Raw genomic sequence first — 26,758 nt, 5'->3', positions numbered from 1 at the left:
CACGCAGAAATCTCATCTGAAAGTCCCAAAAACTAATCAAGCAAGATAGAAGTGTGTCCCCTATGCCTGTCTCATCACCCCACTGTTCCATAGCAAGACTTGAAATAAGGTCCCTTGCACCAGAATGCTAGTCCTCCCTTATTTTAGCCAAAGAAGTAGCTTTCTCGGTAGCCAAAACGTACTACCATTACCCGATTCACACCCAGCACAACCTTTCCTACTCAGCAGAAGGCCAGGATCAGTATTAATGAGCTCAAAACTAAGGTCCTCCAGGCACAGGTCCCTTACGGTATCAGTACCACACACACGTGTCTGTACAATCAGCACTACTTCTTTGGGAATCAGCCCAGCGTAAAGCCCAATACTGCTCGAGTGGCGAATGACAGGGTAGACTTTCTACCTTCCAGCCTAGGCGAGCAGCGTCAGCTTTTAAGAAAAGAAAAGAAAATCCCTCAAATAAACTGCATTTTATAGCCAAAACAAAGACGGTAATCCAAACTACCAAAACCAAACACCACAATTCCCCAATTCAAGACAAGGAAGTTACTCTGCCACTCCTTGCCCTGGGAAAGACCTTACCTTCTCCTAAGCGCGATCCTGTATCCAACACCTCTTGGACCATTTTGTCCAGGGAAATTCCCCTCTGTCCTCTCTGCTGCCTCTGAGCAGGGACTGGAAAGGCCATCAGCTGGGACTCATGATGCCTCCTCATTGCCAACATGTGCCCGCTAATCATGCTGAGCAGGGACACCTGCGTCTGAACCCTTAGCGATGCTGACCACCAGCTGCAGGGAGTCTGAATACAGAAAGGTTATAAATCATGCCAAATTTCCCCTAAACTCCCCTTGCTCCCCTTCGTTTCAGCCACAGTCACAAAGAGAGGGCAGGAAAAGGACTAAGAGGTCTGATCCGGCATGGCTCAGCACTCAAGAAAGTGACACTTGATCACAATCATCTGTTTCTCTGAAAAAGGAGAAAATTAAAAGGAAAGAACACATGAGCAACAGACACTGCTAGGAACAGTTCAAGTCCATTGGCATTCTAGACGCCGAACAGCCTTTAGTTGAACCAAACAGGCTTCACTATTATATTTAAAACTAATACAAGCTTTGTAATGCTTATCAGCTGGAGGGTTTTCAACAGTTTTTCCCCACTAATGCCGCAATTTCAAAACCATTTAGGCTCATTTCCTTTGACTTGAATCTATTTTAATCAGAGACCAGGATACTTGACTTAAATGGTTTGTATTAAACCCTTCATAAAACCAGCCATAAAAATGCATGCGCAAAATAGCGAATGGATCTTGAAGTCACAAGTAGAAAAAGTTGAAACTTTTCAAATCCTCCAGCAAATTCAAGCCTATTTCATAATCAGACCAACTGCTCTCTTACAATACCAAGACAATTGAGCCCTAAAAAAAAAAAAAAAAAAAAAAAACCCAGGCAATAACCAAAACACACTCCTGAAGTTATTTCATAGATAAAAGACACTAAGGTATGCAGCTGCAGTCAGCGCTCACAAATTCCCTCCGAAGTATTAGCCCGGCTCCAAAACGATGCATATTTAAATAAATTGCCATGTCTGCTTTGTCCTCTCCACCACCCTCCCATGAAATGACGGATAGTGGCACGGAGGAAGAATACAATGCAAACCGAAAAATGTCAGAATTAATCCTTTTCTTCCCCCCCAAGATCTGAAAAAACACTACTTCTCAAATTAATTCTCACAAAGTAATGCTGGCTCTGCTAGAAGTCAGAGTTCTGGATGAGAAATGAAAATAAGAAGCTCAGACTCAGGTAACTGCTAGAGTAGGTCTCACTTCAAGGATTTGTCATTGTAGTGGGATTTGCATATCATATAGCCAAAGGTGCAATTTGTTCCTGCAATTCATTTTGTCCGGACGAACCGTGCCAGCAGAATTGGAGGCTGGGCCTCCATTCCTTTGAAAACTCATCCAAATATTTCTGTTGTCAGTGGTTGACAGCCTTGGAAACTCTGAGTGGCTGCTTGAAATTCATGCAGCATGCAGAGAAGTGAAGGAACAAAAGCTCCCCATGCTCTCACATCCTTAACAATTTGCCAGTACGCTGGAGACATGTAGCTGCATCCCCTTGCTGCATGATTTTCAATGGTTTGCAGATGCCAAGCAATGGCTTTGTCACTGTCCTAACGCCACAGGCACTGGACACGTATCTTTCAGAATCTAAATCTCTCTCAGCTCATTTTTTTATCAGGGATTTCACTCCAGGCCTGGACAAATTGACACTTTCCTATTTTGAGGAACATGTTGCTAGCCGTATCTAAAATTAACTTTCCTAAAGATAAACTTACAGCATGTCTTTTCTCACACTCTTAACAAAATGATTTGGTATCTTGTTTAAAGTCTATTCTTTTGCGGTGCTTAGCAGGTAAACATCACCATCATCATAGAAGGTCATTCTGGAAGAATAGTAGAGAAAGGATATTGCCACCTGAGCCACTGAGCCCCTTCAAAGGTGTCTGCACAGATCTCCAAGAGGAGATCCCACAGCAGCGTCCCAGGAGGAGCACGAGGGCAGCCGGAGAGCCCCGGAGGTCTTCCAGGGACATGAAGGAGCTGACGAGGGTGGAGAAAGGGAGAGTCTTTGCGCACATTTACAGGCTAACAAACACCAAAGGCCAATAGCTCCAGCAAACAGCCCTTTGCTGACGAAAGCAGATGTGAGCTTCTGATCGCATTACTACCACCCAAAATAACGCGTTGCTTTAGGAAAATAAAAAGAGAGAGAGAGAAGAACGGGAAAAAAACTCGCTTTCTTTTCCTGATAAATTGTCTTTGTGAGCTATCTCAGCTTCAGCCAAACTACAGCGGTTGCTCATTACTGAGCATGGCCCTGCGAAGGATAAGGAGGGAAGAGCGAACAGTATCACCCGAGAATATGAAAGCCACCATCACTCCTGGCTCATGGATGATACCTGAACACGTGCACTCCTTCATGGAGCAACCGGGACTTACTTGGTTGGACGATAATCTGGTATGGAACGATCCAGTGAAATTTTCTCACTGAGGTAGGAGTTGTAGCCATATTTCTCATGTGGTCCCTTTGCTTTCTCCTCCTCCTCAGGGGACAGGGTGGCTGGAAGCCCACCTTTACCACGTCCACCATAGCCTTCAATGAGACCGAGTGACTTGGACAGACCTCGAGAGAAAAAAAAAGCCACCATCACTGTTAAAATTCATCACCGACATTTCCAAGCTATCAAAGAAACAAAAATAATCTGAAAATCCAGGGTGTTTTGTTTTGATTTTCTGAAAACATTTCAAATTCTAGATGGAATTTGAACGGAGCTGCAACAAAAACGACTCAAGTCTTGAAATCCTTCATGGCTCAGGCACATGATCCTGAGAGCTCTGCCACCAGCGTCCAACTGATAACCTGTCCCAGGGATCTGTGCATTTATTTAGTTGTTAGGAAGGTTATTTAGGCCTCCTTCCCACTCTCAGAGAGGTAATTACATATAAGGTAAGATGTCCCCAGGAGAAGGATAGGTTGAACACAGAATAAGAATAAAATAGGGTTGGTTAACTGCCAACTGAATTAATTTTTGCTCAGTATGAACAGTGAACAGCATACAAATGTTACGGATTTAAAAACAATTTCCCCTCAAAGCTTTCTTATCTTTTAAAGTATAGCATTCCCAGACCTTTATCAAGTGGAATTATTTATTTATATCTGCATAGCTGAAGGAAATAAGCAAAGTTCAAAACGAGCGGCACAAAAAGAGCTATATTGATGATTTGGTGGTGATTGTGGGAAGCCAAGTTCATGCACATGCTATTATTTATTACACAGGACATCTAGAATTTTAATATTTTTCATTAGCAGAGAGTCACACTCTTCTTTCTGTCAGAAACCAAAAGAAAAAACGACGGATGATTTTGTTTGGGTTTTTGGGTTGTGTCTGTGTGTGTGTTTGTTTTAGATAAAGACAGCAGAGTATATTGCTCTTTGTTTTAATGGCGGAGCCCTGACTTTGAGAGCAGGACAGGCTGTCATGCCCACTGATGCCTCTGAAGGGACGATAACCTCGAGGTTATGCACAGGCCTTCACGACCCAAGAGCGTGGTCCAGCTCCCAAACCTACCACAGATTTCCATTGCTCTGGACAACACACTCTGCCTCCCCATCTACGAGACACAGATTTAAACACTTTTTTCCATCAAAAAGTAGTGTTGTGAGGCAGTAAGAAAATCACCTATGAATGTGAATCACAGTTTGAAGCCTCGAATAGAAATTATTATGATTATTATTATTATTCCTTCTGACAAGGAACCTCTAAACAGCCTTCCCTGCTAGGGAGCTTCTGAGAGTTGATGGAGTCCCTCTGACCGCACTGGGCTTGATTAGATTTTATCCGAGGACAATAATAACAAATCAACCGCAAGGAGCACCCGGCTGTGACGTGGGCATGGATTAGATATCCAAGTGGCCTTTTTCCATCTCTAGGCTCAGCCACATCAGAGGAGTAAGTCAAGAAAGCTGGGAAAGGTGAAACTTTCTGGCCTGCAGAAGGCCAGCAGATCGCTGCATGAACTTCCTAACCCCAGAGGGCTGTAGGGACACCCCTCAGCTTGCTTACGAAGAGAAGAGATCCCAATTTCATTTCAGACACGGACTCCAACAGAAATAAAACAGTATTTTTTTAAAAATGTTCTCACAAAGAGACAAGTCTTCTCAAAACGTCTATTTCTTAATCAAAATCAGACCTTTTCTACTCGGGAACGGTTCACCTGTAGATGCATACCTTCCCTCAGGGTACCCCAGATCATGTCCTGCTCCTCGTTACACCAAAAAGACAAAAGGGCTTCCTCAGTTCATCAGCAGAGGGTTTTACCACTATAAACACACACTTTACAACAGAAACTCATTTTAGAATTTTAATTCCTTCTTTTTCACCTTAGCTATGAAAGGTTTCTAGCAAAACCTGTAAGAAATTGTCTTACTGACATTAATGCCAGTTCTTGGCCAAAAGACCATAACGCAGAGCTGTGAAGTCCTTCCATGGCATCTAGCATGCTCATACTTCTACTATAGCTATCCTCAGGATCTACCAGTTTGCTTTTAAAGCAAACACCTCCCACCAGCCCAGGCTGCTCCAAGACCCGTCCAACCTGGCCTTGAACCCCTCCAGGGATGGGGCAGCCATAGCTTCTCTGGGCAACCTGGGCCAGGGGCTCACCACCCTCACAGCAATGAATTTCTTCCTCACATCTCATCTCAATCTCCCCTCTTTCAGTAGAAAATCAGTCCCCCTTGTCCTATGGCTCCCCTCCCTGATCCAGAGTCCAACCCCAGCTTTCCTGGAGCCCCTTTAGGGACTGGAAGGCTGCTATATTGGCCCAGAAAGGCCAGAAGTTACACACAGAGACACAATGAGCAAGAAAGAGCAAGAGCATGATCCCATCAGCTTATTTCCTTGAAGAAATGGGCTAAAAAGTAGAGAGTCAGAACTGTTCCCAAGTCACAGACCAAATATCCCTTACCATTCCGGGCAGGTACCAAAGAAGCAGCGCTGAACTGCTGCCAAGAAGTCTCTCCTGATGCCTGCTCCGGCCTATCTGCAGCAATAAACAGCATTAATCCCCCGACAAAAAAAGCTTGATCTTTGGAGTGGATTCACTCCCTAGGGAATTCTGCAAGCTCATGAGATGGTAACGGGCCGCATCACAATTAGATGGACAGCGTAGATCAGAGCTCCAAACAGTTGTGAGCTTCACTCATCCTTAAGCCACATTCACCCAACAGGTACCTTAGAAATGAAAACAGGATTTTTTTTTTTCATAATCTCCTAAAATATCTGAACTTGGGGACAAAAGGAGTGTGTTGCTCTTATATTGAAGGACTAGAAGGGAAGAAAAGACACGACGTAGAGCTGCTAAGATCTGAGCCACTCCTGCTGAAACGGCCAGACATCGGATCCCCTGGAGACTGACAAAGAGCTGGTTTTCTTCAAGATGATATAAAAATTTAATCTCTACAGCAAAATTATTCCTCGACTGAGTACAGTTATAGTAAATATATTATTCTCCCCTTAAACTAGCAGTATATTTCATAAGAGACAGGAGTTTTCTAGGATAGAGAAAACCTCTGGTAAAATACACTACAACGTGATACACAGCCTTCATTTCTACAGCACCCGGCCAAACGGGCTCCGCAGGCAGCAGGCGCCTTGGGAAGGGATTCTGCTACATGTCAGCCTAGATGAAGGAAAACATTAACCCTACCGATACAAACCTAGAAAGCCAGGGAAGAGAGAAGATTAGCTGAAATTGAAAGGCATTTATGAGAAACAGGGGTCCTGAGCCTTAAAACTGGGGCTGGAGAAGGGATAAGAACAGGAAGAAATAACATAGGTAAGCTTTCCAGAAAAGCAAATTTTTTATGTCATCCTTCCTCATTTGTTTATGTCATCCTGCTGCACGAATTACACACAATGCAGAGCTCAGACTGAAAGGCACGTTCCTGTAGGAGAGAGGAACACAAACCCTTCTTGAGAAGGAATAATACTGAAACGGTACTGAAAAATAAGAGAAGCATAAAGAGAAAATGAAAGTAGATGTCTTTGAAAAGTACAGCTCGTATTTAAGCTAAACACCGTGGATCTTCCAGCCCCCGTCGCTCTCTCAGGGCCGTCCGCCTCTGGCCTCGCGTCAGCCAGGAACTTGGAGGCCAACACAAAATTTCTGACTCAGGGGAAAGAAAGCAAAGCTGATGAGATAAATGGCCTGATACGTGCCACGTGTTCCACTGCGGACACTGCCACTGCCTGACCTCATGGTGGCGATGGGAAGGGACGATACAACAGAGCGGCTTCCCGGGGTGTTTTATGAGATACTAGAATAGATACCAAAGGGCCCAATGTCATAGGTAGTGCTTGAAATTATGGAAAACTGCTGCAGTTTTTAGTGTTGTCCTGCTGATCGCTGCAAATACAGACTATTAACGGGAGGACTCATTAACGATAAGGGTAATTGGCAGACTAACAGGCACCAATTTTCCTTTGCAGCTTTGGTGGAACCGGAGACCTGGGATTTTCTCTTTTCTCCCTGCAGCAGTTTCTATGCAATTTTTACCCAGCCTTTGCTCAGGCCTTTTGTTTATTGGACTAAAAAATGCAAGTTCCTCTGACTGTAGGTTACACGTACGTAACACGCGACCAGGCACTGTCACAGGGAAATGGTTCCGGGAGCGCGAAACACAAGCAGCTCTGCCAGCTTCCTTTGCCCTCGTCGCCTCCCCAAAGCATCCTTATACTGTCGCAAAGGAAACCAAAAGTAGTACGAACGGGATTGGAAAAGAAGAGATCCTTTTCTTGAGGGGAGGGGAGAACAAATACAAATTTTAAAAATGAGTTTAAATACTAAAGTCCAGAGGAAAAAAATCAGTATTCCCCTGAACCCTATACCATTTTATTCAGTGTGAATGCTAGGTATGTTTTTCCCAGGGCTGACCACCTACCAAAAGCCAGTATATCCCCAAAATCCGATGCTGCTGCAGGTTTCCGACAAATCCCCCTTGCTACAGGACCAATGCTATCACCTTCCATTTGGGCAGCGCTTTTCCAGCGAGCTGTCTTTTATCTGAACATCTCCTTCAGCTGCATGGATCCTACAGAGCTCTTTGGTGTCCTTTGCCATGCAAATGATTTGTTGGTTTACCGCAGAGATAAACACGAACATGGGGACTGGTGAAAGGTGGTTTCAAGAAAATTTCAAACCTCTGGCTTCCCACTGAATGACAAATGTGAACTCAGAAAAAGCAGCAGATGAATGCTGCCGGGCCCAAGCTTGGCAAGCAGGGATTTTAGCCAGACACAGACAAACTGAAAATACAGAGTATTTTACCTGTAATACAACATATTTCATCTCTAAAAAAGTTCCTGTGTATGTAAAATTATTTGAATAATTCCCACTAAAATGAATTTGTCTAACAGACAATTAAGATTTCACTTAAATAATTGTTGACAGGTGGGTGTGCGAGAATCGGGCACGTTTCCAGCAGCCCAGCCAGGCAAACAGCAAAGCAGGCTGCCTAGGACGGGCACAGCTCCTTGTTATTAAATATATGGGGTGAACATCTGTACCAAGAACGTTTAAAGTACAGCTGCGGTTACATCATTATGGGAACAGTCAGACAACGTCGAGGTTTCTTCCCACCTTGTCCTCTAGGAAAAGGATGGGAGAAGAAAGCAAAGTCAGACTGCACAGAGTTTGCAGGCTTGTTTGAAATATTTTAACATAAATATACATTTATACACGTATATATGTACAGACATACACTTATGCAGAATTGGAGTTTTCTTATCTATATGGAAATGGAAACACGGAGAAATTACCTTCAGAGCCAGAGGGAGGATCAGCACCCGTTGCAAGGAGAATAGAGTCATCAGGAGAATTTCAAAGCCAGACTCGCCCTGTTTAGGCCATTACACTACCAAGTTCTGGTTGCAAATGATAATTTCTGATCAGGATTTGCCTCAGGCACAAAATAACAGAAATCCTTCAACTGGCTGAGGCCGTTCAGTTCAGAGGAATGATTTAGTTGATTCTAAAACCTGGGACTAGTAGAAGAGATTGGACAAAGATCTTTGCTCCCTCAAAGTCTGAAGATTTTAGTGTCTACAATTCTGCTTCCCGTTTTTAAAATAACTTGTTGAAAAAAAGGCAGGTCTTAGCAACAGAACTGGTTTAGAGTCAGAAAACCGTAGGCTGGGAAAAGCTCTCTGCAGCTCAGCACGGAGAACAGGCAGCGCTTCAATGGAGGACTTACACATAGAAATGTTCAGATACAAAAGACAAGACTGAAGGTGATTTATATCCCAGGAAAAACCCTGGCCACATGTGAAGCACTCCCGGCAATTTCATTAGAACAATGCTCTTCCCAGGCGTGTACTGACACAACCACCCCGGGAGATGCCCTGCTGCCGGGAGCTCCCCCTTTCAAATGAGAATTTCAAACCAAGAGGCCAATGGCTTACGGTTGTTAAAGGTTTGTCTCAAGATGACCAAAGACACCCCGCTGCCTCCAGCGTGGTCTATGGTTTCGAATGGATCCGGCTTCCCGGTGCTCTTCCCCCTCCACCTCATGCCCCACTGCGAACGGCACCCAGCAGCTGGGGTCTGCACCCCAGAGCATCCCTGCATCCGCTGTGGGACAAGCGACTCCTGCGACCAGCATGCACTTCACAGTGCTTTTGGGGATGAAATATGCTGTAATAAACCACATCATTACATCAGCAGGTGCAAGATACATGCATTGTAAGAAAGGATATATATTTTGCAGGCAAGGCATTGATAGATTTGAAGCAGTTGCCAAGTAATGGAGTGACATATGCAGCACCAGCAGCTGACTCGCAGTTCCAGATAACAGGCTCGGATCTGCGAGGGGGGGATGGATGAAGCGTATTTGCAGAAAAGCTGAAGAAAAGAATGTGTTGTAGCAATCTCACTTGCACATTATGACACAAATACAAATTTATATCTCTGACTAACATATGGGGCCATCATACTCTGGAAATATCTGTGTTATTTACTGGAGAGAAGGGTGGGGGGAAAGGGAAAAGGTAGTAGATCACAAAATGGAAAATCAGGGTCAAAAACATCACTAAGATCATTTAGGGAGACAGCTGACCCCAGGCACACTGCAGCCACGTTCAAGATGTTGAAGAACTCCAGAGAGCTCTACTTTATTAACCCTGCCCAAGGCCTGCTTTCAAGGATTCAATCTTACCGGGATGCCAGCACAACCATTTCCCACCAACACACAGCAGCATATTTCCATGAAGCATTTAGAACAGTCTAAAGCAATCTTCTCACTCTTATTTTAAATTGGCATAAACCATCACAAAAAACCGTCATGCCCAGGGAGCAATAAGAAAGCAAAGAATACCCTCGGTTAGAGAGGGGAGGGGATAATTCATAAAAGAGCACCCAACGGGACCAGACACCAGTAATGAGACCTAATTAGAGAAAGACCAGATGCGCAGCAGAGCAGAGGAAATCCCCCCCAGCACAGCACAGCATCCCGGGACACGCAGCTTGATCCAGAGGTGATACGAGGGGATTTGTACGGCTTAAAGCCACCGCCTCGGTGAGACGCTCCAGCATCAGCAATCTGTGTTCAAGTTCTTTTGCAAGCCCTTTCTCTCCACCATTGGTCACTCAATGGCTGCAGACAAAACGCTCCCAAGGCTTCTCCCTCTGCACCTTTTTTGTCATCTTCTCTTCTTAAGACCAGACTAGTAACAACGTGAGCAAGGATGGTTGCTCCACTACGAGCTGTAAATCTGGGAGTTACCTGCTGAGGCTCCGGGACAAGAGGGGGACTCCAGGCACACGACTGCTGCTATGGATGCTCTGCGAGAGGTGAACGCTCTGTACAGCGGTGAGATATCACAGCTTCTCCTCACGGTGACCGCAGCAAGGTTAAAGAGCAACACTAAAAGCTTTGTCCAGCAATACATCTGCTATGAGTTAACATACAGCGATCTAAAACCTGATGCAGTATCATAAGAGTCTGCATTTACTGTATTAGTAGCCTACCAATGCAATATAACATAAACCACGGCAGGACTTCGCATTAAAAATCTGATACTGTTCCAGTAACATCAAAGATCAATTTAGGGTGCATCACCATTCACAAGAAAGACAAGGTCCCTGGTCCACACACCTAATGCTGTATTGATTCAGCAAACACCTAAGTGCCAGCTCTGCACTTGATGGGCTTTGCTGAAGCACCCGAGCTATTCCCATCCACGCCGGCTGGCTCCGTGCCTACCGGAGAGCTCGGGACACAGGAGCTTGAATGAGAAAGGCCAAGGGCAAAAGCCATCTTGCATATTTATGCTGGTCAGCCGTGAGCCCGTTTGGGTGATGAATTAAGCAATTGTCTGCAGCTTTATTTTTAGACGGCAGATTGCAATTCAAGCAAGTACAAACTATCTTGCTTTCCCGTTTGAGCTGCCTGGCAATCAGTCTGGCAGGACACGTGGCTCCACGCAAGACCTGCAAGAGACGATGGCAGGAGCAGCAGGGATGGCAAGAGCAGCTTTTCTACCCAGAGAGTTATGGATGCCCCATCACTAGAAGCATTCAAGGTCAGGTTGGATGGGCCTTTGAGCAACCGTTCAAACTAGATGATCCTTAAAGGTCCCTGCCAACTCAAACCATTCCATGATTCGGTGATTCTGCACTGAAGTCTCCTCATTGATTTTGAGACCCAACCCAAGCATCAGAAAGCACAAAGGAAAATCAGGATACATTGCTCATTATAACACCTTCTTCACTATAGGCAGTTTAAGAAGTTCCCAAACTCTCCTGCCCTCAGCAGCCAAACATCACCCTTCTCATTTGTGCTGATGCAGTGATTTGTGGGGCCATCCTGCAAACTCTTCATCCCCAGGCAGTCATTCCTACCAGCCACTCCCAGAAACCCACGGTCGAACAAACCTTTTGTTTGACTCCGCATTGCTGCTTTATACTCCAGTGTAAAATTTCACTTCTTTGGGCAATGCAGTCCATTGCCCATCCCCATCACGACCCCTCTGCACCCGGGCAGAGCTGCTGCTTGGGCACAGCACGGAGGTGCTGAGCCGCAGTGCCAGCACAGGACCACGCAGCCAAAGGTGAGGAAACAAGAATCGCTTAAATCTATCTTGTCCCCAGAGAAACCGTGACCACAGTTACACCTGACACGGTACAGGGCTACCCCGGGGAACCGGAGCAGAGCCACAGGAACAAGTATGGAAACAGGAAGAGAAAAGAACCCACAAAAACACAAGCAAACATTTTTTTAAACCTCATTCAAAGGTTAAAAATAATATTTTGCACTTTTATTTTCACAAGGAATCTGTTATTTCCAGATCGCGTCTCCATAACAAGCTGTTAGTGTTTGTGGTTTCTTTTAATGCATGTTCTTGCTTTCCTGTTTATAAAAACATATCCTCTCTCTATAGATTAGCCTGTTGGAAAGGGGAAAAATAAGTTGCCATTTGGTAAGAAAGGAAATGAAGAAATACCACGCTATAGCGCAGACACCATAAACACAAAGCTGCCTACTCCATTTTGGGTTTTATGGTTATGTGATTTGGGTTTATGGTTATGCGTTACAGCGTGCAAACCACCTCTGCCCCACGCACGGGGCATCCCCTGCGCAAAGCCACTGGGAGCCAGGGAAGGGGAAAGGGCGGAAAACTGGAGACGGTCACCAAAGCCCTGCACCAGGGCAGGCTGTAAAAACCCGCAGCAGCTGACAAGGCCAACCGAGGAGCTCTCTCCTCCTTCCCTACTTCCCACAGGACTGGGGAAAGGAAGCAATCCTGGGTGGTTATTTTTGAGCCATGGCCCCAAGCAGAGTACCACGTCACTCGGACAACGTGCCAAAAATGTTGGGAATCAGTGGAAAAAAAGGTGTGTGGGACTGTATCCTGAGAAACGCCACTTTTCAGAGGGGTCCTCAACATGCTTCCAAGTTTCTCTGCAGGGGCGCTTTGATCCATATTATCCCTCCCAGGGCTACCCTAAATCTGCTCATTAAGCTATTCTTTAAAGACCAACATATCAGAGAAGGGATGACATTGCCCACAATAGTCAATTATAGGTAATTATTATGTTAGCATAGCTGCAGAAAGAGAAACTCAGGGTTAATATCTGCATCTTCAGCACATGCTTCTTCCTCCTTAATTGCGTTTTACTGAGCTGTGAACTTACTACTTACTTTTTAAGGTCAAGAAAGTCTATTTTACAGGGTTTTGCTTAGCGCATTTAATTTCTTTTATAATACTTGTTCTGGCTGTGCTCAGATGCTGTTCTCACTCAGCGACCGAGCCAATTTGCTGCTGGTTTACTGGTGCGCATTCAGTGCTCTCAGACATACAGGACGCCCCAGAGAGCTGCTTTTGCTCTTCAAATTTCTTCCCATCTGTTTGTGCTTTGCAAATAGGTCATAGGGGTGACACGCCATGACTTGCAACATCGAAGGACAGAAGTAAAGGCAGTACTTCGGTCAGCAGAGAGAAATTTTCTCCACTGCAATGCCTTTATTCTTGTACACATCTGCATTCTCCAAACACAGCCACTATTAATGGATCTGAGGCGTTTTTTGTAATATATGTATTATTGTGATGAACAGACGAGCACAATAGATACTCTTAGATAACACAAACTGGAATTGCTCTAGTATGTCTTAGTCTCTATGTGGTGAAGGCAGAGCTTTGTTTAAGTTCAAGTACTTTGCTACCAAACCCAAGTTACTGAACTTGGTGAAACTATTCAAGTGCTTAAGTAAAGCACAAGCTTAAACGCTTTGTCAGACAGGGGTCTCAAGGAAGGAAAATTGGAGCTTGCTCTCTACTGTCAATGCAAATTTATGAATGGTTATGCTGTACAACATCGGGAACAATTCCTAAGAGGCCACAGATCTGTGACTATTTAACTTTGTGTTTCTATAGAGAGCTTCTGATGATAGGCACTAAGTGCTTTAAAAACATAATTAATGCTCAAAGCACTCCTGAGAGGGAGCTAAATATAAGACTCAGATTTTAACCTACCTGAAGTATGACTGTCCTCGTTCTTTTCATAAAATACTTGGTACAAGAGAGTACATGGAACAATAGGGTCTCGGTCCCATTGTGTTTGGCGCTCCAAGAGAACACAAGAGACAACACACCTCACTCCTTTTCTAGATGGTCAAACACAGAAAATAATTTGTACAAGGTGACTTAGTCAGAAAAGATCAGCGTTTAGTGACAAAATCTGAGTTCTCAGATGAAATGAAAGAGCTCAGTACCTCCAGAACAACGTGCCATGGCAGGGTGGTTTCCTCCAGAGAACCCCCACACCAAACGACAGGTAACACTGATCGCATGGCAGCTCGACTTCCACCACCTCACTCCAAGAGCCAACCCCTGGGTTGCATGGCTGATTTTGAAGGACCAGATCAATCCAGTGGGCCGGCCTCAACCACTACAATGCTTGAAAGGATTCCATTTTTTTGCAAAAACAGAGTGTCTGTAGCCTTTTTTTGAGAGCAATGCGTTCAATTAAAATGATGACAAGAAGCCCCAGAGGTGGAGCAAGCGCTGAGGATTGTGGTGTCTCCGTGGGCGAGCCTCCATAAGCCTCCTGCCCTATGGCAGAGATTCCCACACATCCCAGGGATGTATCCAGCGCCACCAATGTCAGGACAACGCACGCTTGTCACTTTGCTTTCTGGTCCCCAAGTGAAAAATAAGAGGCCTCACAAAGCACGGCTTTTGACAAACCTCCTCTCTGGGAGGACCTGTCCTGCGTTTGCCATATGGTGCCGCGACTTCCCAGGCAGACGTAATCCTCATCTCCATTTTCTCTCCCAGCCCTCTAGCACTCTTCTTTGTCTTTCCATCTTACCTTCACCTTATTTCCATCCCTTAAAGCTCCTGCTGATCAGGGCAGTCTCCCTTCTACACCACATCCCTTGAACTCTTCACAGTCCTCGCCCCTTACCGGCCCCCTCCTGCCCCCAGGACCGCACACCCCATGCCAAGTCACCGCCACAACTGCCCCGAAGGAGCCAAGATCAGGCCACAGGCTCCCACGAATATAAATTAATTCACCCCTAAAAACCGTGCTAACGAGTAACCCCATGGCTCCCCAGCACATAGGAAACAACTGTTCTTTTTGTATCGATCCTTACAGTTTAAACAAAAATTAAATGCCTTGCCATTGCTTGTTCTAGTCATGCAGGGAGAAAGGCAAGTTGTTAAGGATAGATTTTAATTAATCCCAAAATTCACCATCTTAAGCAATTTGGGAAGTATCTTGCAACCGCTCAAACAGTATGTTCTATCTTCCTCTTGCTCTTCCATCTGTCTAGGGAGAAATGCAATTAACACTCACCTTGCAAAGCCTGCCCTCTTCACCCTTAAGCAGATTAAAGGACTTAAGGGGAGAAAAAGGTTGTACAATACCCAGGGTCACCAACCTCATTTAGCAGCTCCTTGCCGTTCCAGGTCAGGTTTACCAGGGAACCAGATTCCCAGTGGAAAACACTGCTGCAATGGACATCGAGCTGCCAAATCCTGAGCCGCAGCTCTTCACTGCTCAAGCAGGTCCTGGAGGTGCCATCAAAAAGATGTCCCTTCTCAGGAAAGGGGGGTATTACTTTACAATCCCCCAAACGATTACAAATCCAATGCTTACAGCACAGAATGAAAACCAGACCTTACTGGGAGCTCAGGGTAGACGAAGGGAGCTGAGGACCTCAACCAGGGACATCTTCCCCTAGCAGGACAGGGTCACATTCTCCCCTGACTCACACGAGGGCTGAAGGGGATTGTTTCTTTTCCCCCACTCCTTCCCAAAGATCCTTTCAGGTTCTGCCACTTCTGTTCTTCCTGCCCGCCATGACAAAGCCTCCCACACACCCCAACTCTGCAGAGATTTGTCTTCTCCTTGGGGAAATTATTTATTTATGAGCAAAACGCAGCTCCCACTTCAGATGCAGGTCAAGAGAAAAAACAAAAGCATTACATTCATTTCTCCCATGTTTACTTATTAAGTATATACCACCTTTTGACAACACTTGAGAGTAACCTGGGTCTGCAATTCGAAGAGAACAAGAAACGTTGAGCAGGAAGCGAGGAAGGGCAGGGAGCCACTCTCAGAGCTCATCTTTTGGGCTTAAATTTTCAGTTTGCAGTACACACTCTCATCCAGTGGAATGTGGAAGACCAAAGTACTATAAGCACTTGCTCTTCAGGGGTGCTTTCCCAGTATGGACTTTTCCATCGCCCCACAGGTTCACGCCTCTGCTTCCACTTTGAGCACCAGCCGCTGCTGCAGCAACCCTGCACCCACGGTCCTCCTGCACTTCCAGTCCACAGCCCCGGAACCCATCCACAAACCCCACCTGTGCACCACCCAGCCCTTCCTTTCCCTTTTCCTACACTTTGTGTACCACAATCCATCCCTCGTCTCAGGCATTTCACCTCTACATGTCTTCAAGGTCCTCAGAAACACCCTCCAGTGATATCAACATGCTGAAGCACCTTTTTTTTTTTTTTTTTTTTTTTTTCTATCAGAGAGGGGAATACTCATTGCTATTAAAGCATCTAATGGCTGACAGCTTTCATCCCTCTTCCTCAAAACTGATCCTTTTCACTTGAATCTGCCATGTGAGTTTACCAGCAGACAGTCCCAGGTACCAAAAACCTTTTATTCTACGTAACCATGCTGAGCATAACGTCAGGCTGCTCCGGATTTATTCCTCTGGATGCACTCTTACTCAGTTTTCGAATTATTGATAGAAACGTATTACCATCAGAAACCCAGATTCCAAACTACGAAGTTGAAAATGTTCAGAGGCTGGTGCTGATTTGGCATCAATCCTCCAATTCAGGTATGCACTTGGCTGGAAACAAAGACTGCAGCACTTAAATCTGAAATTTGGAGTTGAACTTCCTAACTCTGCGAGAGCTTTCCCTGGAGGAGGCGCAGAAGGAACCCATGAACCTGACGCGCTGCAGGTGCCTTGCTGGCTCTGCATGAACTTAAAAGCAAGCCATTAGATGAATTTGCATGAGTAAAAGTAAGTTATATGCCTCACAAACCAAAGTCATGATCCCTGAGTGGAAGGGCATGCGGCTTGCAACCTGCATGACAGCACCGGAAGGCACTGCAATATTGGCAATTACTCTCCATACCTTCTTCTACAGATTAAAACATGTATCTGAACTACTGAACCTAAGTTGCTAATGGCTTCGTAGCAGTCTGACTTCACAGGAGTCCTTCACCTTATTTCAGTAAGCCTTAAGATGGATTCCTTTTTATCTCAAACTGACCAATTTGCCGAGGGTCACTACCATTTGGAGCTGAATACCTACTGAATCTCATTTCAGATGCAGGAGAAATTCTTTCTGTGACACATCACCCCCATTACCTACCTGTACCCGTTATCACTTCTTGAAGGTACAAACCTATTTTTGGTCCCAGGAAAATAAGAAGCAATTTGAACCAGGCTTTTTCCTATGTGCATGCAGATGCTTAATGAGCTCTGCTGGGGAGGGAAGGGAAGGGGAGAATAAGACAAAGAAAAATTCATGCAAACCTCATGAAGTTCAACAACACCAAGTGCAAGGTCCTGCACAGGCATAGGGGCCATCCCAAGCACAAATAGAGACTGGGCAGAGAATGGCTTGAGAGCAGCCCCGAGGAGAAGGACTTGGGGGTGTTGGTGGATGAGAAGCTCAACGTGAGCCGGCAATGTGCGCTCACAGCCCAGAAACCCCCCGCAGCCTGGGCTGCACCGCCAGCAGCGTGGGCAGCAGGGCGAGGGGGGGCGATTCTGCCCCTCTGCTCTGCTCTGTGAGACCCCCATTGCAGTGCTGCCTCCAGCTCTGGGGCACCAACAGCAGAAGGACACGGAGCTGTTGGAGCGGGGCCAGAGGAGGCCCCGGAGATGCTGGGAGGGCTGGAGCCCTTCTGCTGTGAGGACAGGCTGAGAGAGCTGGGGGGGTTCAGCCTGGAGAAGAGAAGGCTCCGGGGAGACCTTCCAGCCCCTTCCAGTATCTGAAGTGGGCCCACAAGAAAGCTGGAAAGGGACTTTTTACAGGGGCATGTAGTGATAGGACGAGGGGTAATGGCTTCAATCCGGAAAAAGGGAGATTTAGATGAGAACTCAGGAAGAAATTCTTTGCTGTGAGGGCGGTGAGCCCCTGGCCCAGGTTGCCCAGAGAAGCTGTGGCTGCCCCATCCCTGGAGGGGTTCAAGGCCAGGTTGGATGGGGCTTGGAGCAACCTGGGCTGGGAGGGCAGGAGGTGGCACTGGATGGTCTTTAAGGTCCCTTCCAACCCAAACCATTCTACCACTTCTGCAGAAAATACAGCACAAAATTAATAAATCTATTTGTGTTGCTCAAGGTTTCATCTCCAAACTGGGTATAGTTACAGGGCTGACAAGAAAGGCGCATGTAGTTTGAGCTACTAGAAAATAACTTGCTAAAAAAACAAACAAACAAACAAACAAACCAAAAAAGCCAAAAAAATATCCTTTTTAAAAGGTCAGATTCCTTAAAGGACACATTTAGAAAGACAGTACCACATCCTTTAGGCCAAATAGTTTGTCATACTTTCAATACATGCTCCCATATAACCGAGAGCAGAGATAACAACCTCAGGATGCGAGTACCTGGCAGAAAAAAGGACAATATATGCTTACTAATTTTTCAAAAGGTCTCAGGGCAAATTCTCCAATTTTTGCACAGATTAATTAGAGTAATTACTTAAGTCATTAACTGTAAGGTCTGTGAAGCAATGTGTCATTTTATTGTTTATTTGTACCGTGCCTAACGCAATGAGATCTTGATACATGACTGGGTTTCCTAAACACTACCTAGGCACAAATAGCTGATGACAACTAGAATAAATGCGATGTATTTAAGGTGACTGCATCCAGGAAGATGATGTTAATCAGGACAAATTTATCACCCTCAGTACGTGCCTCAGCAGGGACCTGACCCTGGACTGAGGGCTCTGCGTGCTACTGCCCAAGACTGGTAAACTGGATGGGATTTGATTCTTGCATTGGTTAGACTTCAGGGACTAAAGAGAACTTTACCAAATCTGCTTTTATCTTTTGCAATGTCAAAACTCCCCTCTCCAGCCACCACTGGCTGCCACTCCACTGACTTATTTTTAAACACTTGCCTGTGTTTTATAAAATGAACATCCCTCCCCTCTCAAGGCTGGAGAGAAGAGCTGCAGCTGGGTCGGGAGAGAATCCCATCTGCTGACTGCTACGGGGCTACACAACGCAGGAGGGGAAGGAAAGGCAAGCGCATCACTAATAGCCAGAAGAAAACTTTGATTAGAGTCTGAGAAGCAACACGTACCTGTTTCTTGGTGTCACTGGCAGAGAAGCTCACATCATAACTTCCCAGGATAAGTTGACCTGTTGACTGCACTTTCTGTTTGTAATGACAATTTTCTTATTCTTCAACCTTAATGCCTACAAAATCCAATACCTCCAAGCATCACCTACCTCTTACCTTACAAGGAGATCATAAGGCAACAAAATCACCAATATTTTTCAAGCACAGGGCTGTGTGTGGGCTGTGGCAGCTGGGGGGGACACGGCGGCCCCGCAGGACCCTCGGTGTCCGTGCCAAAGAGCAGACGGCACAGGAATGTCTATCCATAAAGAAACAAGAGAAATGCTTCCCATATGAACTTTAAATTAATACAGGGCAATTGCAGACCTCATTCCTTAATTCCCCATATGTTACATGCCTGTAATTGTCTGCAGAAAGTAACTTGCTCTTTATGTTAAAAACAAAAAAACAAAAGACAAAAAAAAACCCCACAAAACCAAACCCCTGCTGTGCATATTTCTGGCATTTATTAAAACTGCCTTTCTGAATGCTACGTTAGTCTATGCAGTCAAACACAATAATAAACAGCTGCAAATCGTTACACATACACGAGGTCTAATCCTATGATATCCTATACGTTATAATCAGGAACCAAGTCCTATTTCCCTACTATTAGTAGGAGACAAAATTCTGAGGATCCTGGTAGACGTTTTCAGGTAATCCCAACTCATGGCCAGGAAAAAGTTCAGTAACTTTTCTTCTCAGGTTCGGTCCCATATTCAGACTAATGTAGTCACTGCTCCCCTGTCTAAAATAAGCACATCGTGTTTCCATTCACATGATTCACTATTATGTTAAATTTAAACAAAATCTATACGTTGGCATCAGCTGCCCGATGCCTCATGGCCCAGACTACCACCAGTAGCTCCATAAAGCCAATTTTACCCTTCTCCCAGCACACCACTCTTGAAGCAATCTGCTTCGTAAAGCCACACTGAAGTAACACCACGCGGTTGCAAAGAAGGAAGGGAAATAAATCCCTAATGACACTGCACCCAGGTTTAGGTAGAAAATCTGCTATTTGAGTGCAGCCAGCTGAGCTGATTCCAGGTCCCTGTAAGAGCCCAAAGCTCTTTAGTGATCAGAGAGGATGAGGACCACAGATTAAAACTCTCTCAAGGTTCCATCAGCAGCAACAGCCTCGCACACGACAGCAACGTGCTGGCAACCCCAGGGCTCTCTGCCACCACAGGCATCCCTGCTGCACCCCCTCCGTGTCCCCCCACCAGGCAATACCTAGGCTCGGTCCCACGGAAATGATAAACTGGTCACCTCAACTAACCAAAACATTGATGTAAGGAGAAAAGAAAAGGAAAAAGCAGCAGCAGGAGAGTGAATGAAGACAGATGAGTTTATATTAGCATGCAGCTACGGAACCGCAGTGTTATCTAAGGCATTAGAGGTGTCTGCTCCTGCTGAGAGGGAGGACGGTCTGATCACCCCTCCCTTTCCATCAGGGCTGCACAGAGCTCAGGAACGGCGCTCTCCCGAATCCCACCCAACAGCTTGCATCCTTACATTTCATTTAACCTGCCAAGAGCTGAGCAGGCTCAAAAGTCTTGCACAACAGTGGGCCGAGGTTATTTTTAATCTCCAATCATTTGAGTTAAAGGTAGAGCAAGAATCACACGCACACTCACACACACCTCCACAGACACACCCCCATCAACAAGGTTAGAGGCAAGTAATCCATGACCTTTTTCTAGTCATTTCTGCACATTGTATTATTGCTACAGCAATAAGAGAAGTTGGTTCAATCATTTTCAGATTGGAGACCCACTAAGTCTGCCTATGCCTAAAAAATCGTCCACAGGCATACATACACGTAAATTAACTAAAGGGAGTCCAGGGCAAGTCTGGTAAGCATCTTCTCAGTAAGAATTTCAAAATTTTGATTTTCAGAATTTCTGGTAAGAATTTTCTGGTAAGAATTTCAGCCTTAAAAGCCAAAGCTTTAGGAACTGTGAATGTCTGATGGCAGCCAGTGATGGAAACACTCAGGTGATCCCAGTGCTGCCGCTCCCTGGTGTGCCCGCCCAGCAGATCACTGAAACACACTCAGCTTATTCCCATCTAACGTGGCATCAATCACAGCCCAAAAAGTCAAACCTGAGAGGCATTTTCCGTTCCCTAACTGCTGGAGAAAGAGCGCTGAAGGGAGCGGAGCACGCAGAGAGGCAGCAGCCAAGCGCTGAAGGCGGCAGGCAGATGGAGGAGCGAGCAACGCAGGGAGAAAGACAAGTGGAGGAACCACAGATTTCTTCCGTCTTTCTGTACATCTGACTCGGGCTTGGCTATAAAACATTTTCGAGTGTTAAGTCACTGCAAAAGAAAGGATGTTCATTAATCTTGAGGTGCCAAGCATCCAGCTGCAGGAAGATGAGTTGCTGGGTGTTACGGAGCCGTATCACCACTGGTCTGCTGCCGCCACCCCTGCCAACACCAGACTGAGGACGGAGCAGAGAAATGGCAGCACTGGGACTCAGGCATTTGGTCCATAACAAATTAGTAATGAAAGGCAGGCAAAGGCAAGAGTAGTGCTATTAATTCCTCTTTGCATTTAGTTTTGGATTCTGCACCTTTTCCTGGAAAAGGAGCAGGCAAGCAGGCAGGGCTCGCGCTCAGCGGCAGGGGGAGGGTGAGCAGAGGTCCCCAGGCAGGGGCCCAACACGTGCCTTCCAGAGCTCATGGGCCTTTTTCCCATTTTTATGTCATCTCAACTATAAATTTAGTTGCAGGCTTCTTGAGTCATGAATGTTACAGAACTTCCAATGCAAACAGAAATACAACATAGGTAATGGCAGAGGAAGAACAGCCTTTGCTTTAAAATACATACACTTAAACGATATTTCAATGGAATCGGAATAAAAATTAGCAATTTCATAGGGTGATATTTTTTTTTCCCCTGGAAAAACTGCCGTTTTTGTAGTATCTCAATACGTCTGCACACCCCTTGAAAAATCAAACCATACAATAGATCTAAGCTGGTGAAATGCTAGCATGCTAGCAGAAATACTAAATAAAATACCAGTAATATCAGAGTACTGCCTTTCAAAGGCAGCAAGACGTGATTAAGATAAGAAAAGGTGGAGAATGCGCAGAGATTAAAGAAAAGGCGCTACAGAAGCACGAAGGCAGGTTTGCCGGAGCGGATCCAAGCGGCATTACTCCATGCCCAGTTATCTCCCGTGTCATCACCCCATCAGATCGCCAAAGCACATCACCACCTCTTACATGCCCCGGCCTCGCTCACAGCACGAGCTGAGCGGTTTCCACGCCGGCGTACAGCAGCAAAGCTGTCATCTCGGGAGCTCTTCACTCATTTCCACTCCATCTTCCGTCGGGTGCCTGATGCCCACACGTGCCACAGCAAACTGCAGAGGCCTGAGTCCTCAAAGCAACAGATTTTCCTTCCCACTGAGGCAGCGCAAACGCATTTGTTACCTTGACTGGAGCTCACCACAAACAGCACTGAGTCCTGCTGCATATCGAACACACGGACGCAGAGCCAGCGGGGGGCTACAGCGTTGACAAAGAAAAAATAATTATCTAATGCCTCTCCTCTTACTAACCATTTCTTTCACAGACTGGATGTTTCCAGCTGTGATACAGAAAGATATAAAAAAAGTTTTTCATCCTCTGGCCAAATGGGAGATCTATTTTAGGCATCTGACACACACTTTGCATACCCGGAGAGATTTTTCAGACAAGCACCTGTAGTCAGATGTTTAAGGGTATTTAAACTCCAATTTCCACCAATGTCATTACACATTAAATCATATTTGGAAATATAAATGATCTATGAGGGTCTGAGCCAAATTACATGCCTGAGGTCACAGGAGGCATCTGGAAAGAGGCAGAAGTTCAATTTGTCCAGCAGCACACTTAACTAGCGATAATCTTTCCTCCCGGTACATCAGGGACCTTGGGGGCACAAAAGGAGATGCTTCAGGCACCATCTGTGTCCTGGCTGCTCTGGTAGCGCCTGACCCTCGCAGCTGCATATACCACCCTGGTAATGGCTAAAGGCAGGGATCTCCTCCCAGCACAGCACAGCATCCTCCTCAGCAGGGTGCAAAACTAGTGCCATTGCAACAGCACAGGCACAGCACCAGTGCTAGTTTGGCTGCTGCTCGTCCAGCACCTCCCCGACACAGCGTGACCACGCACCCAGGAACTTGCACCAGGCTCTGGTACTGCAGGGACCCCACGGCAGATCTCGGAGTCCTAAGTGCTGGTGCAACCCCTCCTTTTCCCTCCATGGCGTCCCACAAGCATGGGGGTAACCAAGCACCTTAACCCACGCTACCCTCAACCTACACAGCATCTCTGTAAAATGCCTTCAGCTGACAAAAATCCGACAGCTCTGATGCACAAAGCTCATCACACCCTGCTCTGGGGGGAAATTAATACCGCTGGCAATGCGTACTGAACTGATGAATAAACTTTGTGACACACCCTTGGTTTTCTAAAACACATCTGGGTTTGGGAAAACAACTGCAAATACTCCAAACTAGAGTTAAGCAGCGGTCAAGAGGCAGCGAGTGCTTTTGGTAGCCTCAACGTGCTTTTCCCCATGCACGTGAACAGTACCGATAACAAACGTACAACTAAAGATGTGCTTAAGTGGAGCTGGGTCTTAAAACGCTTCTATAGGCCAATGAAACAAACAGTGGGGCAGATTTGTACAGGCAAGAAAGGAAGCCTGATGCCTGCCTAAAACACAGCCCCATGGGATTGGGACCTGCTGCCATTTCTACCTGTAAAAAGACACCCACTCCTTTCAGTAAGAACCGACAATTTTTTAATGGGAGAATACAATCCGTCCCAGCTTTGCTTAATGCTCAGCCCAAATTTGCCTGGACACGTGACAATGTCTGGCATCGAAGGACACTACATGTGCTTGGCATCCTTGCAAATCAAGCCAAGTATCTAACTGCTGGCACGGAAATACCTGCAGCTTTGTGATATATGGTGTCATAGGATCTTCTAGTCTGGAAATACATCATCCACTTAATGTATATACCAAAGAGATGAATGCTAGAGGGCTTTAATCGCGCCCTTGATAATAGGACCTGTAATGGTTTTTTAAAGAGAATTTAAATCTGAGGGAAGGTACTGCACTGATGCTCCTGGAAACCTAAATCCTGACGAGTCCTGTCCCAGGAGCCGTTTTCGGTGTGGAAGAGAGCACTTTAAAGAAGAGAGCTGTATAATTCATGAGTGGGGGAGCAAAGCACAGCACGGGTGAGCTGGTCCGCGCTGACTCCCGACCCACACGCAAAATGCTCACCTGTGTGGAAGTGCTTCATTGCATCGGCACTGTGCTCTGCTTCTGGTCAGAGGACAAAGGGAGAGGGAAGGAGAGAAAAACCCAGGAGCATCTGTAAGTCTCTGAGGCACTGGTTAAACCTTTGAAGTTTGTAGTCTAAAAGGAGGCAAGGCTTTCACGTGGGGGCCCCTTGCCAAGGCCACACTAAAGTCCTGTGTGACCCAAGGGGTCACCTTTGATCCTCTCTCCCTGCTTATCCTCTCAAACTTAACTAAAACTACATTTCCTGACACCCTGAGCGCCCGTCCTGCCAGTCCTGATGGATCCCATATGTCCAGCAGACTTCCATGGGGACACGGGATTCAGCAGATCTCCTGCACAGAGATCCTCTGCAGGACCAGAGCCAGAAACATTACTTATGTCTACTTATTTGTGCTTAATTTTAAAGACATGAGTATACCCATTGCGTGCAACAACAGCATCTTTCCCTGGACTTCAACCAGGAAAAAAAAAAAAAAAAAAAGGACTAGAAAAAGCCCCCAAACCCCCACCTGTGCGTTCAAGGGAACACAGATGCCTTGTGTGTGCAAAAGCCATTAAGCACTTGCTTAGCCTCAAACACATACATAAGAGCCAGGACTAACACCAAACAGAAACAAACAGGCAAGCAAAACCCTCCAATTGTAACACTGTCAAGCAAAAGAACTAGTAGTAATTTAAGAGGAAGGACAGCAAATGAAAAATGGGGCCTTTAACAAGATATCATGGATAAGATGGAAAAGGTGGACAAAATGAAGGTACGCTCTTCAGTTACTGCTGCTTGAAAATTGTCTTTTTGCTTCAGTGTTCTGTATAAACCACAGCATCTGTCACACAGCCGCAGATATAACATGGTGCAAAAGTAGATATGAATACACTTAAATAATTCAGGGTGAAAGTCTAAGGAACAGAGGCTGCCTTAGGTACTTCCTGACATTCATCTTCGAGACACAGAAAGGCCTAACAACTCAGGACTGCTGTAGTTGGACTTATCAAACCTCTTTCTTCTCTCACACAGATCAATGTCACGGAAGATCCAGCCCATCATGCGTTATCCCCCTCGCTCTTGCGGGAGTTGTGTCATTAGAAGGCTGTCAGCATTTCTGTTAAAATCTGTATCTTCAAGTTGAAAATATGAATTTGCTGCAGGGTGAAAGCTGACATACAAGCTTCTGCCTTAGATCAACTGTTTTAGAAAGTGCATTAAGATCCTCCTGTAGTAGAAAAGAGCAATAGAAAAAAATAATATCTGAGACTATTATTATTATTCACTATAATTACTATAACCTTTGGTCTTGGTACAGTAAAACGCCCTTGCTTTCTGGGAGAAAAAAAAAGTATGCCTCAGGCACAGCGGCCAAGATTTTTAGTACTGGATACCTAAAGCTTGGCTCTTCAAGCGATGTCTTGAGATTAAGAAGAGATTTCCAAAGACATATATGAAAGTTAAATGCTTTGATTTTTCCAAAGGTCACTAGAATTGCAATCCTGCAGAAACTTATGTATCTTTTTATCTTAACGCACTGCTGTGCGGCTCTACTGATGAAATTAATTTAAGTACACGCAACTGTCTAAGCCTAACTTATGTAAAGAGTAAGTTTTACTGATTTCTGATAAGATTTGGCCTTCAGTCCCCATCGATCCTTTTGAAAACACTGTCTTTGATTCCTCTTGATGTCATCTGATCCCACGCCCTTGAAAATCTCCTCCTTACGCAGAAAGAAGGATTCAGGAGCGTTCGCCTTGGAAAACGTATCTGAAAGAACCGACACCATTCTTGCTCTAACATGAGTTATCTTACTCCTTATCGGCTGCACTTTCAAGATCTTTGGTTTTTTAAAATAGGAATATAAGTGAAGATTAAAAGGTATGTTATGAAAAAAGACTGGGCAACATGGAGATGCGAGACAGGATAAGGAGGTGAAAACGATTTTTCTCTTGCGATGACTTTCATATAAATATTTTGTTTATGTTAATGTAATTATGTTAATGTAAACAGCACAACATTAACATTAACGACAGCACAACAAATCAGGAGGTGCGATGTGCCAGCGCCCTGGCACCGCTCCCCCATGGAGCCACAGCACATGGACTCCGGTCCCTGCTGCTGCTGGGGGCAGCGGGGCCGCGCAGGGCCGAGACCGACGGCAGGTACACCGAGTCCAAAAGGAACCCCGGGCATGCAGCACGCAGTCGATCTGCGCCATACACCAGCCACCATTTCTGAATATTAGGCAGCCCAGACAGAATTTAAATGATGGGTCCAACAACTTAATCCAGCTACAGCCCCATCGGGAAAACCAGCGACACACGAGCCTTGCTCTGCGCATGTGTCCTGGTTTGAGGTAAAACAGAACCAACTTTCTGTTCAGTAATTTTACTTCTTAGCGAGGCCTCTTCTCACTCTCTGACATTAACAGCATGTTGTGCTGAAAACGGTTTGTTCAGAGTGATAAGACCAATGTTTACAGTTCGTGCCAAGGAATGGTACGCAGAGGCTCTT

At 45.6% G+C, this 26,758-nt stretch overlaps 1 protein-coding gene across 1 annotated transcript in view; it reads right to left on the bottom strand.

Moving 5' to 3' along the window:
• GALNT17 (polypeptide N-acetylgalactosaminyltransferase 17) overlaps positions 1–26,758 on the bottom strand; it is a 220,355-nt gene that overhangs the window by 162,142 nt on the left and 31,455 nt on the right. The window contains exon 2 of the mRNA XM_074594579.1: positions 2,996–3,179. Within this exon, the coding sequence (XP_074450680.1) occupies positions 2,996–3,179 (184 nt within the window). The remainder of the gene's footprint in view (positions 1–2,995; positions 3,180–26,758) is intronic.

This window comes from Larus michahellis, chromosome 7 (genome assembly GCF_964199755.1).
Source record: "Larus michahellis chromosome 7, bLarMic1.1, whole genome shotgun sequence".
Lineage (NCBI taxonomy): Eukaryota > Metazoa > Chordata > Aves > Charadriiformes > Laridae > Larus > Larus michahellis.
This window is presented reverse-complemented; position numbering and strand designations above follow the sequence as displayed.